General features: G+C 60.0%; 1 protein-coding gene across 5 annotated transcripts in view; it reads right to left on the reverse strand.

Annotated features, from left to right (window-relative positions):
• EXD3 (exonuclease 3'-5' domain containing 3) overlaps positions 1 to 14,697 on the reverse strand; it is a 77,342-nt gene that overhangs the window by 24,866 nt on the left and 37,779 nt on the right. For 3 of the 5 annotated variants that reach the window (XR_013829176.1, XM_079927433.1, XM_079927435.1), the window contains exons 8-17: positions 12,221 to 12,318; positions 6,104 to 6,177; positions 5,960 to 5,998; positions 4,187 to 4,353; positions 3,666 to 3,789; positions 3,160 to 3,370; positions 2,936 to 3,045; positions 2,248 to 2,410; positions 2,008 to 2,168; positions 1,353 to 1,508 (exon numbers count right to left, since the gene is read on the reverse strand). Coding sequence is in view for 4 of the 5 variants with exons in the window: in XM_079927433.1 (XP_079783559.1) it covers positions 1,353 to 1,508; positions 2,008 to 2,168; positions 2,248 to 2,410; positions 2,936 to 3,045; positions 3,160 to 3,370; positions 3,666 to 3,789; positions 4,187 to 4,353; positions 5,960 to 5,998; positions 6,104 to 6,177; positions 12,221 to 12,318 (1,303 nt within the window). In the remaining variant the exon portion in view is untranslated. Of the gene's footprint in view, positions 1 to 542; positions 916 to 1,352; positions 1,509 to 2,007; positions 2,169 to 2,247; positions 2,411 to 2,935; positions 3,046 to 3,159; positions 3,371 to 3,665; positions 3,790 to 4,186; positions 4,354 to 5,959; positions 5,999 to 6,103; positions 6,178 to 12,220; positions 12,319 to 14,697 lie in introns of those variants that run through there. The other 2 variants (XM_079927436.1, XM_079927434.1) reach the window with 2 other exon arrangements.

Here is a 14,697-nt window from a genome sequence, read left to right on the forward strand (position 1 = left end):
CCACTGACGCCTGGTCTGCGGTCCTCGAGATGCCAGGCTGGCCGTCCTAGTCTTGCCCCCATAAGCTAGAAACAACCCTGGTTGGGGACAGAGGGGTTTCCGACAAGGACGGCATCCAGAGCCACCCTAGGCACGACCACATCCTCCTCCCCTGGGCACCAGGACCAAGCGACCGGAAGAGACGGCTGTGAGGGGCCAGGGCTGGGGAGAGTGGACATCCTCGCACAGACGTGGGGCTGGCACGGGAGGCTCCCGGCTTCCCCCTGCAGCCCCGGGCAGATCCCCTCTGCTCTTCCGGCCCCAGCTTCCTCATTACTGGGGGTGGGGGCTGCTGGGAGGACCCGGCTGGCGGTGCGGAGTGTGGAGGGAAGGGCCACTGCTGACGACGCCCCACAGCTCTGCAGTCCCAGGGTCCTTGGCCAGCTCTGTGCTCCGGCCACCCACCTGGTGAGCCTGGGGACCCCTTCCAGAAGAATGTGTTCAAATTCATAAAAGAAACCACATATTAAAAGCCCACGTTGTGACCCGGCCTCCTCTACGCTCTTTCACGGCTGCACGAGTCACAGCAGACGAGAGTGGAAACAGCCCGAGCGTCTGTCAGCGGCCGGGTGGGTGGATCCGCTGCGGTCCACCCGATGGAACGTTATTTGGTGGTAAAAAGGAGTGAAGCGCTGACAGACGCTACAGCATAGCTGAGCCCGGAAAACAGCACGCTTGTGAAAGAAGCCAGGCCCGAAAGGCCGCGTGCGCGAGTCCACTGACATGCAGTGTCCGCAACAGGCGGCTCCCCGGAGACCGAAGCCAGGCTGCCAGGCGCTGGGGAGGGGGCGCGGGGGACAACTTCACGGGTGAAGAAAGTGGTTTAAGACCGACTGTGGCGATGGCTGCACAACTCTGGGAACGTACAAGTGCACGCTGTAAACGTGCGGTGCGCAAATCACATCTCAGGAAACCTGGTAGAAAACGCTTACCAGCCACGTTCTAACCCCTGCATTCTGACAGCCCTGCTGGGGTTTCTGCAGGGCCCTGGGGGGTTCGTGCCTCCAGCGGTGTTGTGAGCACCTGCTTCTCGGAGGAGGGGAGGGCCTCACGGGCACACAGCGTTTCCAGGGGCCAAAAGACAGCGAGGGGGCCAGGACTACCCTGAGTCTGCCTGTGTCAGGCCACCCCCCAAAGGATCCTCAAGGGCTCCAGGCCTGCAGACCACAGGTGCCGGAGCCATAAATGTCTCCACCCCGGCATCCAGGGGGCCCCGCCCTCTGCCCTAGTGGCGCGGGGGTCCATGCAGCTGGGGTCCTGCGGCCACCCCAGACACCGCCCCCTCTGCCAGCGGACGCGGGAGGCCTGCTCACCTCGGCGGCCCTGCGGTGGTCCTCGCCCGTGGCCAGCACCAGCACGTCGATGCCCAGACAGCGGAGTCTCCGCGCCAGCCCCTGCAGCATGCTGTCACACACCACGCGGAAGGCCCTGGCCGGGACCTCGGGGGCCGCGTCCTCACCCGCGGGCACCTGCAACACAGCCCCGCTCAGCAGCCGTGGCCCGTCTGGCCCACCCTGGACCCGGTGGGGAGCGAGGGTCCCAAGGGCCGTGAGGTCAGCTCGTCCTGAGCAACATGTACTCAGTGCAGAAAACAGCAGAGAAGCTGGGCCCCGAGGGGAGCCGGCACACCTCTCCTGGGGGGGGTGGTCGTGTGCACGCTGGAGCAGGGCCTGGGTCCCTGGGGCACACGGGGACACGGCCAGAGGCTGCCCTAGACCCTGGCAGGGGGCACGCCAGACCTGGTGTCAGGAGACCGTTGAGACCCCTCCTCCTTTAGGAAGCTAACCCGCGGCTTTGCTCTCCTTCCTTCCCGGCAGAGGGTCCAGCGTGCGGGACACAAGCCCTCTGGACGGCTCTCCCCGACACCCCACACCCACACCGGTCTCCAACCCTGTAAGGTCCCAGTTCTAAGGACAGGGATCTCCCCGTAGGAACTGTGATAAAGGAGTCCTGGCGGGCTTCGCCTACCTGCTGGGGTGAAGTCGAGGCCTTCTGAAGGGGCGGCAGCTCCCCAGGCCCTGCTCTCTCACCGCGCCTCAGGCTCCTGGCCAGGTCCCCCGACAGGTGGAAGCGCGCAGGCTCTCTGCACAGAGCCCAGTACACCTCCAGCAGGCAGTAGGCATCAGCGGCTGGGACAGGCAAGGTCAGCCTCAGCCTCCAGCGTGGGGACAATCGGGGGTGCGGGGCAGGGGTGCGGGGGGCGCCCACCTGCGTAGACCAGCTGCCCCTCGCACAGCGGCCGCCGGTCCCAGTTGGAAAGCTGCTGCGCTTTGTCCAGGGGCTTGCCCAGCACCTGCTGCACCAGGAGGCTGAGGCCCCGCGGCCCTGCGGCCCCATCCACACCTGGGGCTGGCCTGTCTGCTGCCCGCATCTGCAAGACAGCACCCCTTGTGGGTGAGGGGCCCGCCGCAGAGGGAGGACGGCCACCGCACGTGCCTTGGCTGCCCCACGAGGAGCCCTGGGGCAGGCCCTGTGTCCTCCATGGAGGACAGGGCCGCAGGAGAAGCGCGCTGGTGGCCAAGGCAGGCCGTGTCGAGGTCTCGGGGCCGTGGTTGCCCGCCCACTGGTCAGCTCTGGGGCCAACGCCTTAAGCCCCAAGGGTGTGTGCTGAGAGCTACTGGGGTGGGGGGCGGTAGGCAGAGCCGGGCTGGTTCTGGGGAAGCGTGGGGACGTGTGGTGACACGGCCTCCCTGGGGGACCCTGTGTCCCGGGTCCCTGGCGACCTTGGCCAGGGAGCAGGGCCGGGGCCAGCCCAGAAGGCACAGAGAGCCCGAGGCCGAGTCCCGGCCCGCAGACACCCCGCCAGCCTGAGGTGAGACCCCTGCCCCGGTATCGCTGTGCAGGCGGCTCAGCACAGCAGGGAGCCCCCCACCCCCAGCATCCCCCCAGCGCTGACCTGCCTGTGCACCTGCAGCAGGTCCACGCTGCCCCGCAGCTGCTTCTCGGCCTGGGCCAGGGCCGGGCAGGAGGCACCCAAGCTCCGCAGGTCCCCCGCCAACCCATAACCTGTGGGCGGGGGCCGTCGCTGTGATGGGCACCCAAGGAAGGGGCCCTGGCCTCACCCTGACACCCTCCCCTGGGCAGGCAGGGCTGCGGCGCGGGGCCGGGGGCTGCGCTCACCCAGCTTGGTGATGGAGGGGTCCGCGAGCAGCCGGGACACCAGCCGGAAGAAGGCCTGGGCCGCCTGCCCTCCTGCTGGACTTGAGAGCCGGGGCAGGTCCAGCAGGAACACGCGGCCCTCCACGGCCACCTGCATGAGCGACGCCCGGGGCCGGCCCCCGGCTCCGAACGAGGGCCTCCACTCCAGGTCCATGCCGACCACCTGGCCGGGCTGCAGACAGAGGGGCTGGCGTGAACGGCACAGCCGAAGACCGGGAGGAGGACACGCCCACCTGCCTGGCCGCCTGAGGGCTGATGTCCAGGGGAGGCGGCCTCTGTGGGGAGAGCTGGACCGGCCCTGCGAGTGCCCACACAAGGAGTCGAGCGCCACACCGATGCTCAGGTCCACACCGGGCTCAGGACTCAGGCCCGGAGTCCTTAAGCCAGAGCGCCCGGTGTGGACAGAGCCCCAGGGGGCCTTGGTGAGCAGCCCCCCAAGCCGCTGCCTGCGGGAGTCAGGCACCCACCTGCAGGAGCTCCTCCTGGTGCCTGGCCAGGTCCTCCCACGAGGCCAGGAAGTGGAGGTGCTCCCTGGGGATGGGCAGCTGGTAGTGATCGTCCTTCCCGTCCTCCGGAGGGGCCTCAGCCGTCCTGGGGAGGAGCCGAGCTGCAGCACCGCCCCCACCAGGGCGCCCCACAGCACAGCCCGGCCTGGACCCTGGGGCAGCGGAGTGCTCAGGGCCCGCGCGTGGGCTGGGGTCTACGCGGTCTGCCCCCCACGCCTCTGCCCTCGCAGACTGCAGGCGGCCGGGTCCTCAGGCCCCTGGGAGTATCTGGCCGGCTGAGGGATCTGGCCATGGGGTCTCGCTAGCACCCAAGGGGCTGATCCGCCTGCCTCCTGCTGCGTGTCTGCATTCTGCCTGCGCCCCTGCTCGGCTCTCCCGCGCTTCTAATTCCCAAACCACCAGCACGTATGACTATGGCCACTTTCGAGGGCGGGGGCCCAAGGGCGTCCTCCTTGTGGGCCTCTGAGCCTGGGGACGCTCACCTCTCCTGGATCCTGAGTTGGCGGAGCTCTGCGGCCACCGAGGCCGGGAGTCGCTCCTCGGGCAGCAAGAGGTCCAGGGCACACTGGGCGACCAGGGCCGTGTTGTCGTGAGATGTCAGCAGCTGCAGCAGCTGCTCCTGTAGCCACTGGTCCTGCCCGACCAGGCCCTGGGGGACGGGATTTGGGCTGCTCGCCTGGTCTGCCCCAAGGGGTCGGGCCCATCCAGGCAGCCCCCAGACCCAGGTCTGCCCCTCAGACTGGCCCTGCATCCCCCCCTCAGACCCCAACCCCCGCCAGACCCGGCCCTGAACTTCCCCCTAAGACCTGGCCCTGACCCCGACTCAGACCTTCGTCCTGACCTCCCCCATCAGACTGGCCCTGCATCCCCCCCTCGGACACCCCTCCGCCCCGCCAGACCCAGCCCTGATCTCTCCACCCCTCGGACCCGGCCCTGACCCCGACTCAGACCTCGTCCTGACCTCCCCTCCTCAGACCCGCCCTGAGCCCTTCATAAGCAGGTGGCTGTCCTCTGAAGACCAGCAGTTCCCATGACCGAGGCTCCACGGTGACCGAGCTGGCTTGAGCCAAGGTGCTGAGGGGCCTGGACGTGTCAGAGGGAAGGGTCGCCATCCTGAGCCCACGGCCCGTCTTGCTACCCACTCCGCCTCGGCCTTTCTCTGCACGCACGAGCCCCCGCCCAACACCGCGGCTCTGCTCAACGGCCTGCTCCCGGGCCTGGGACCCGCACCGCCTCCCTGAGCACGGTCTGCCCCGGCCCTCACCACCAGCATCTCCCCTCTGCACCTCCTCACCCCTGCCCCTGGGCGGCCGCGGTGCCGGGGAGGGTGAGGCCACGGAACAACCCTGCACCCACTGTGCCCTCAGGGAGGCAAGGCCCGGTGTGGGCGCAAGAGGCCCACGTGGCCCACAGGGTCCCGACGGGGGTGGGGTGTCCGTGTCTGCGAGGTCACAGGTCGCTGTGGGCCCCACCCTCCTGAGGAGTCCCTGCTGGCCGGCAGGCGGGGCCACCTCCCCACACGGCTCTGTCCCCAGCAGCCTCAGGCCGTCCGTTTCCCGCAGGCCGCGGGTTCCCACGTGGACAATACGTGGAAGCCCCTCACATTCTTCAGGATGTCCGCTGCCCTTCCGGACGGCTCGGCCTTGGCACCCAGGAGGGACCGGCCTTCCGGGCCTTGCCTGGGGGTCCGCGTTCCTCTCCGGTGACTCACCACCCCTGCCCGGTCACTCCGGGGGCGGCTCGGCACTGCCCTCCACTGGATGCCACGCAGGCACCAGGCCCTGCACGTGCGCTCAGGAGGGAGGGGCCCCCCCATTCCACTGACCACTGCAGAGCTCCTGTGCACACGGCACCCGGGACCCCCAAGAGCCCACCCTTCTCCCAGGCCGATTCACCTGGGGCTGGGGATAGCTCTATACCTGCGATGACCCCCACTCCAGCTCTGGCCTGAGGACAGAGGCTGCAGGACGACACTGTCATGGGGTCGCAGTCCGGCCCTCCGTGTCCCCACATCACCCCAAGGGGCGCCTGCCTCTTTCTCGGGGTCTTCAGTCTCACCAGGCCTCGGGGCCCAGCGCCATGGCAAGCAGGGCGCCTGAGGATGGTCTAGAATTTCCTCTCGGTGAACCTCTCCTCATCCAGCGCCTGAGAGCTCTGTTCACAAGTGGTGAAGGAGGATCCTGGACCCCCGGCCGCTCCGACCCTGCCCCACGGTGGGGGGGCGGTCCTTGCACACTGGGACCCTCTGAACTCACCTGCACATGCTCGGCCCAGCTCTCCCGAGATACGCTTCTCTGCAAAAGTGGACACCAGCGCAAGCCTTTCTAGCGGCAGCCCCAGGAGCACAGCAGCGGGCCTCGCTTGGAGCCCCTCTCCACCCCGGGCCCCAGTCCACACACCTCTACCAGCCTCTTGTAGCACAGATACCGCAGGGCGGCCAGGCGCTGCTGGGTGATGACGTTGGGACACAGGTCTGAAAGAGAGGGCGGGCTCTGGGCAGGGCTGGGACGGAGTGAGTACGGGATGGGGCAGGGGTCGGGGCTTGTGTGGCTCTGCCTGTCTTCCCCTTCCCCTCTGCCCACCCCCCCGCCCCACCCCATGGGCAGCCTCCATTCCACCTGCATCAGAGCGGCCCTCCCAGCCCTGAAGGAGGGTGCCCCGCCCCCATGCAGCACCCCAGAGCCCTCCTTGCGCCCTCCGCCCGCACCTGCCGGGCCCATCCTCCCTTTGGGTCTCCTGGACGCCCACCTCTCAGGGTCTTCCTGCCTTGTCTCCAGGCAGCTGGTGCCTTTGCTTCCTGGCCCCCCCAGAACGTGAGTTTCTCAAGGAAGGGGTGGTCTTGCTCATGTGTTCACAAACTATGCTCACCTGTTGGCCTCACCTTCATATTCTGTTCAGAGCCCAGGGGGGCCTGGGAAGGGCACCTGCTGTCCACTCACCCGCTGTCCACCATCCACTGTCCACTCACCCGCTGTCCACCACCCGCTGTCCACCACCCGCTGCTGTTCCTCCCTCCTGGGGCCAGCTGTCCTTGCAGCCTGGTGGTCCGGGGGGGATGCTGACCACAGAGCCTGCCCACCCGCACCTCCCAGTGGGGGCCCGGCCTTCCCCGGACCCTGGCCAGGACCCCATGCTCTCGAGGGGCGCGGCCGCCCCAGCCAGGACCGCACAGCCAGCACAGGGAGCACCCTGGCTACAAGGACGCTGTCCGAGCACACAGAGGTCGGGGCTGCCCAGAGGCCGGGTCCTGCCAGCTGCCCCTCAGCCTTCCCTCCCGCTTCCTGCCGAGGCAGGGACGCAAGACCAGAGGGCTCCAGATCCACGGACGTGCCCCACAGGCCGCTCGGGAGCCTGGACGAGACTGCAGCAGGGAGGGAGGGACGGATGAACAAGTTACTCAGGGCAGGAGGCGACGCTCAGGACAGAGACAAAGGTGTCGAAGCTGCTGCAGAAGCAAGTCTCGCTCGGATGGAGACAGACAGACACCAGCTTTCCTGACATTTCTACAATGCTGTGCATCATTTTGCCAATGAGATACTTTGTCAACATCCTGTGGGTACAGTATCGCATCGACAGAAGGCCCTCAGGCCGCAGTCTGCGCTGATGGTTCATCCAAACCCAAACATAAAGGAAAAGGTGCAGATGGGTCAGGCCCAGCCACCTGCCAGACGCTGCCAACTGGAAACGCAACCCAAACGTGCCCTGCTGACTCTGCCCAGACACCGGGGCCTCCACCGGGACCCAGGCCTGGGGAGGGCGGGCTGGGGGAGCTCAGGGCTGAGGGGTGAGCGGGCCCTACCCTGCATCGTGTCTGACTCTGTCCTCCCAAGGAGGGCATGGGGTCAGTCCACGTGGAGGCCCACGCCGCAATGGCGGATGCCCAGCGAGGACCATGGGGGGCGTTGGTGCCCCTCCCTCTGGGGGGGCAGTTTTTAGGACGTTGGAAACGCTGGCCTGTGTTGTCTGAAATTAGGAACTGCCAGGTCTACTGAGAAGAGGCAGCCCTGCCACCGTGAGGCCTCCTGGCTGGGACAGACCCCGGAGCCAGCTGGGGGGCTACAGAAGGGGCCTTGCAACGCATATACCCGGGAGGGGGCCTGGTGGAACCTATCTCCCCAGCAGGGCTGCCGGCCGAGGCCCCACGGAAAGAACCTGCCGCTGCCCTCCTGTCCGCACTCCTGGCCCTCCGCACGATCAGCAGGGAAGGCCCCACCTGTCCCGCGGGCTCCGGGCACTCAATTGCTCCAGCCTCGGGCCGGCTGAGACCTGTCGGGTGGGATGGACCCTCCCCAGGCGGGCACGCCCTGTCCTGGGAAGCACGCAGCTAAGGCCAGCCTGAGGCCGCCAAAGGCTGCTCTGGCGCCAGGCCTGGCCCACCACGGCCATGACGTGGCCCCTGAAGTCAAAGGAAGGTGTGCCAGGGCTGCTGGATGGTGAGCTGCCCCCGCCACAGCCCTCCCATCATGCCTGGCTCTGTGGGCCTCCTGCCCACCTCCCTCCCCGGCCCTCGAGGCTCTGGTCCTGGTCCTGGGTGGGCGGGGCCCTGCCTCAACCAACCACCACCAGCCTTGCGGGAGGCCCTGGCAGCCGGGGCCTGGATGTCCCCACCTCGTGTTCCCACGGGGCAACGCTCCCAGAGCTCCCTGACTGGTGCCCAGGGCAGGTGTGCAGGTGAGCCTGGAGGCCCCTGTGCCTGGGTCAGGGGTCCCTCCAGCCCACTCGCTTGGCTTCAGCTCAGGGCCAGGTCCCCAACTGCAGGGCGGTGGACGCAGTCCAGTCTTCCAGGCCCCTCAGAGCCCAGCACCCCCCAGCGGTCTGCGTCGCTGGGACCTTCCTCAGAGCTCCTGAGTCTAGAACTCACCCTCTGGGTTTTAATCAGCAGCCTGAGGGGGGCTGGCTCCTTCCTGCCCAGCCAGGCCTCTGAGGTGGGCTCCTGTGTCTCGGGTGCAGTGCCAACCCCCCGCCCCCACCGCCAGTGCAGCCCGTGGCCCTGGCTCCCAGGGCCCTGATGCACCTGCGCCGCTGGCCTGGGTGGTCCCACCCCTCCTGCTTCTCCCTTCTGTGCACGTGGTGCCTCCAGAGGGGCTGAATCAAAACCTGTCAGTGGGGATGTCCCTGGTGGCGCAGTGGTTAAGAATCCGCCTGCCGATGCAGGGGACGCGGGTTCAAGCCCTGATCCGGGAAGATCCCACATGCTGCAGAGCAACTAAGCCCGTGTGCCACAACTACTGAGTCTGCGCACCACAACTACTGAGCCCATGTGCCACAACTACTGAGCCTGCGCTCTAGAGCCTGTGTGCCACAACTACCGTAGCCCGCGCACCACAACTACTGAAGCCCGTGCACCTAGAGCCCCGTGCTCTGCAACAAGAGAAGCCACCACAAGAAGCCCACGCACTGCAATGAAGAGTAGCCCCGGCTCGCTGCAACTAGAGAAAGTCTGCGCGCAACAACGAAGACCCAACGCAGCCAAAAATAAATAAATATCTAAATTCCTTTCTGGAGGCAGGCAGCTTCATCAGATGATTTCTCATGGTTGACAGGCGCAAAGTTAGCCTGCAAGTAAGCAAGGCAGACAAACCAGACCAGGACCAGAGACAGTGCTGAAGTTTAGCTACAGACCATAACACAGCCAGGAGCACGGTACTCAGAGACAGAAGAAACAAAATCAGAAATGTCTTCAGGCAATGGGAAGGCATACAAAGGGAAACAGCAGATCTGAAAAAGAACCAAACTATAAATTCTAGGGCTGAAAACATAACAATCGAAATAGAAATAGTGGATGGATTTCATAGTACGTTGGATACAGATGAAGAGAGAACTAGCAAAGTGAAAAAGACAGCAGAAGCAGTTACCAGGATTAGACAACACGGAAGAAAAGGGATGAAAAGTATGTAAGAAAGGTAAAATACATGGAAGATATGGGGACTCAATATACATTCAGAGTCCCAGGAAGAGAACAGAGGGAAGACAGGGGAAGGAGACAACATCCGAAAGAGGTAATGACCGAAAAGATTCCAGAGCAGATTGAAGACACCGATCCACAGATTCAAAAGCCCAATAAATCCCAAGCAAGACAAATAAAAAGAAATCTGTAACTAGGCTCCTCACAGTGAAACTGCAGAACACCAAAGACAAAGAGAAGGGTCTAAAGGTATCCAGAGAAAAAGAGACATTACTTTCAGAGGGGAGAAGTTAGATCTCTTCCCAACAACACATTTCAACCCAGTCAAAGGACTGACATCATACCAAGCATGGTCCCTGATCACAATGAGATTAACAGACCATACCAGAAAGATAACCAAAAATGTCATAGCTTGGAAATTAAAAACACACTTCTAGGGACTTCCCCGGTGGTGCAGTGGTTAAGACTCCTCACCCCCAATGCAGGGGGCCTGGGTTCGATCTCTGGTCAGGGAACTAGATCCCACATGCCCGCCACAACTAAGAGTTTGCATGCCACAACTAAGGAGTCTGCCATGCCGCAACTAAGGAGCTCTCGAGCCTCAACTAAGGAGCCCATATGCAGCAACTAAGGAGCCAGCACAACCAAGAACACAAACAAAAGAAGCAATGAAACATACTTCTAGTTAGTTCATGGGTAAAAAAAAAAAAAAAATTATAATAGAAATTTAAAGTGTCTTGAGCTGGACAATAATAAAAATAATACATATTGAAACTTGGGGAATATATTCAAGAAGAAAGAAGGGAAAGATTCAGTTTAGTGGGATGAGCAGGGCATACAACAGACAGGATCAAAAAACCAAAAGCAGGGCAATGAAAGCAAAAATCAACATATGTGCGACATCAAACAAAACCTGCACAGCAAGGGAACAATCAACAAAACGAAAGGGCAACCTTCGGAGTGGGAGAAGATGTTTCCAAACCACGCACAGATAAGGGGTTAATATCCAAAATATATAAATAACTCATAAAACTTAGTAGCAAACACCCCCAAATAATCTGAATTAAAAAGTAGGCAGGGGAGGGCTTCCCTGGTGGCAGTGGTTGAGAGTCCGCCTGCCGATGCAGGGGACACAGGTTCGTGCCCCGGTCTGGGAGGATCCCACATGCCGCGGAGCGGCTGGGCCCGTGAGCCATGGCCGCTGAGCCTGCGCGTCCGGAGCCTGTGCTCCGCAACGGGAGAGGCCACAACAGTGAGAGGCCCGCGTACCGCAAAAAAAAAAAAAAAAATAGGCAGGGGAACTGAAGAGATGTTTTCCCAAAGAAGACACACAGATGGCCAACAGGCACATGAAAAGATGCTCAACATCACTAATCAGGGAAATGCAAATCAAAACCACAATGAGACATCACCTCACACCTGTCAGAATGGCCGTCATCCAAAAACCAACAAATAACAAATGCTGGCGAGGATGTGGAGAAAAGGGAACCTTAGGACATTGTTGGTGGGAACGTAAATCATTACAGCCACTCTGGAAAACACTGTGGAGGTTCCTCAAAAAATTAAAACTGGAACTACCATACGATCCAGCAATTCCACTTCTGCGTAGGTATTCAGAGTCTATGAAATCACGCTCTCAAAGAGATACCTGCACCCCTACATTCACTGCAGCATTATCCACAACAGCCTGGACACAGAAACCACATGAGTGTCATCGACAGATGAGTGGACAAAGAAGCTGAGGTGTAAATATAAAATGGAACATTACTCAGCCATAAAAAAGAAGGAGTCTTAGGAATACCTTATGACAGTACCTTTGGAACCATAAGTGAAATCGACAAACTCCCCGAAAAAAAACCCACAGTGACGAATCAATAGTCATGTCTCCACAATGAAAAGCAATCCAGGTTCACAGGCCATTTCCCCTCAACTTCTCAGGGAGAAAGAATTCCAATCTTAGACAAACACCCTCAGTGAAAAGAAAGGACAGGCCATCATCCACTGCGTGTTCAGAGGCCAGCTTAACCTCGTACACAAAGCCAGAAGCAGACATTTCAGGAAGGCGAAGTCTGAATCCAGCTTCAGTTGGCAAACGAGACCTAGCAGTCTACGTAAGTGGCAACACAACCCGGCAGAGACGGGGCCATGGCAGGGATCCAAGATTCATTTAACGTTATATCGTCAGTCAACCTAATCCACCCCACAGACAGACCAAAGGGGAAAAGCATAGCATCAGCCCAACAGGTGCACGAAGAGTATGTGTTAGAATTCCACATCCGTTCCCGATCAACACTCACGGGCCAGGAAGTGAGAAGGATTTCCACAGTCTCACACAGGGAAGCTACAAAACACTGTCAGTAAGACTGCTCCCCTGAGAGGGTGCCCGTGAGCACCAAGGGGGAGGGGGCAGGGGGCACGGTGTGGGTGCGGCCTCGGTGGTCCTCACCCACGGGGCCCAGACTCCCAGGGGCACCCCAGGTGGGCAGATGCTGAGGGGAAGCAGGGAGGAGACGGGAAGGGAGCTGGGGGTCGGTAGACCCCGGTCCGCCTGAACCCCTGGCGGCACCAGCCTGGCACCCGCCCCAGCGCAGGCCGTGGGGGCCCCACTCACCAGGGTCCAGGCCATGCTGCTCCAGCAGCCGCAGGACCTGCCGACCCAGCGCTCTGGGGCTCAGCCTCTCCAGCCTCAAGGTCGTCTGCGGGTACCTTCTGCAGGAGAGAGACACGGCTCGTGCCCAGCAACGCTTTCTCTCGATTAACGCATCTCAAGATTCTACCTTTCATCAATGTCATACACGTGCACAGTTCAAAAGCCAAGTCTTCTTCCAAGGCTCAGAGAAAGGCAGCACGTCAGCACGGCCCTCCTGCCGCCAGTCACCCGCACGACAGTTTTGAGGTGGTCTACATTCGCCCCATGTTTCCAAGAACCACTTTGTATTGTGGCCTCTCGATGATTCAGTTTTAGGTGTTTTGTACGATGTCTCACCACAGAAGGCTCCTCTCCCCAAACAACAGCACCCACGGTTCCAGTTAATTGGGCACAAGCAGCTTCTACCATATCACGATGGTGCAAATACGACTGGCGGCTAAGCCACAGCCTCCTCTTCTCTGCGGGTTAATCCTTGCTGGTCTGATTGCTTCCTTAGCCTCCTGTCCTGTGGACAGAGCCCACATCACCCTGCGCCCCTCTCCCCGCCACTGGCTGCTCCCAGGCCCTGTCCATCACCGTCCTGGTGGCCCTGCACCTCTCCTGTCCCTAGGCCAGGGCAAAGCGGCTCTGCAGGCGCCTCCCAGGGGCAAGGCGTGGACCTGGAGACGGTGCCCTAGGCCTCACACTGGACTGCGTCTGGCTGGGCTGAAGCCTGCGCCGGCACTGCTCCTGGAACCGGTCTGACTCCTGCTCTTTCTGAGGGTTTAGGGTCCTGGTCCTCAGTGTGGGTCTCTCTCCATCCACCCAGGACTGGGTCTGGAGTGAACTCCTCCATGTTTTCCCTTCTTTCTTTCTGGAATTCCCATTATTTGGACGTTGGGTCTTCTTGACAGAATCTGCCATTAAAAAAAAAAAAACCTTTCCTCTGCTTTTCCTCCTTTGTTCATTTATTTTTTATGACGTTGGGAAGATATCTTCAAGTTTATCTTCCAAACCTTTTATTGAGACTTTCATTCTGCCATCACGTTTTTAACTGACAAGTCTGTTCTGTATTCCAAAGGCGCCCTCTGTATAGCTCTGGTGTTTATTTCAGACACAGAAACTCTCTAAAGGCCTACAGCTTTCGTGTTTGTTTTTAAGTGATTTTCTGCTTCCTCTAAGCTCCAGATAGGCTGGCCAGAGGTCTCAGAGCCCTGGCTGTGTTCCCCTGCTCAGGGGGCTTTTCTGGGGGATAGAAATCGTCAAACTGATTCTAAAATTCGTATACAAGTGCAAAGGGCCCAGAATAATTAAAAACAACTTTGACATAGAAGAACAGCATTGGAGGGCTAACCCTGTCTGACTCAGGACTTGCTGTGAGGCTACGGCGGTCAGAACACGTGCCACAGACAGAGCAGAAGAGGACAGAGAGACCCACACATATATGGACACCTGACAGAGGCACAAAGTCAACTCTGTGGGAAAGGACAGTCTTTTACAACAAATGCTGCTGGAACAATTAGACATCAGCTGTTAAAAAAAAAAAAAAGAACTTCAATCCACACCTAGCACCCCATATGAAAATTCTCCAAAAATGGGCCATAGATTGAAATGTAAAACCTAAAATTATAAAACTTCTAGAAGTAAACAGGAGAAAATGTTTGTGCCCTAGAGTTAGGCAAAGATTTCTTAGCCATGATACCAAAAGCATGATGCAAAAATGTTTTTAATTTATAAACTGGACTTCAACAAACTAAGAACTTTTGTTCTTTGAAAGATCATTAAAAGAATGAGAAGATGCACCACAGGGTGAAACGTCTGCAAATAATATGTCTGTTAAGGGCCTTTAGCCCAGATTATATTTCTAAATCTCTCAAAACTCAGTAATGAAAACAGTCAACCTAATTAAAAAGTGTGTAGGGACTTCCCTGGTGGTGCAGTGGTTAAACTGCGAGCTCCCAATGCAGGGGGCCTGGGTTCGATTCCTGGTCAGGGAACTAGATCCCACATGCATGCCGCAACTAAGAGTTTGCATGCCACAACTAAGGAGCCCGCCTGCCACAAATAAGACCGGTGCAACCAAATTAAATAAATAAAATTTTTTTTTTTAATAAAGTGTAAAAGACGGAGCAGCTAATTCACCAAAGAAGACACACAGATGGCAAATAAGCAAATGAAAATACACTTTACATCCTTAGTCATTAGGGACTGCAGATCAAAAGCACAAAAAGATACCACTCCACGCCCATTAGAACCGCGGACGTTACAGGCTGACCAGGCCGTGGGCCAGCGAGGATGTGGGGCTGGCGATTCTCGCCTGCTGCTGGAGGGAATGGGAAACGTGCAGCCGCCCTGGAAAACAGTTTGACGGTTTCTCAAAAAATTAATCCACACGCATCACATGGCCCAGGCATCACACTCCAGGGTGTTCACCCAAGAGAAATGAAGACACACGTCCA

This window comes from Stenella coeruleoalba (assembly GCF_951394435.1).
Source record: "Stenella coeruleoalba genome assembly, chromosome: 7".
NCBI classification, from domain to species: domain Eukaryota; kingdom Metazoa; phylum Chordata; class Mammalia; order Artiodactyla; family Delphinidae; genus Stenella; species Stenella coeruleoalba.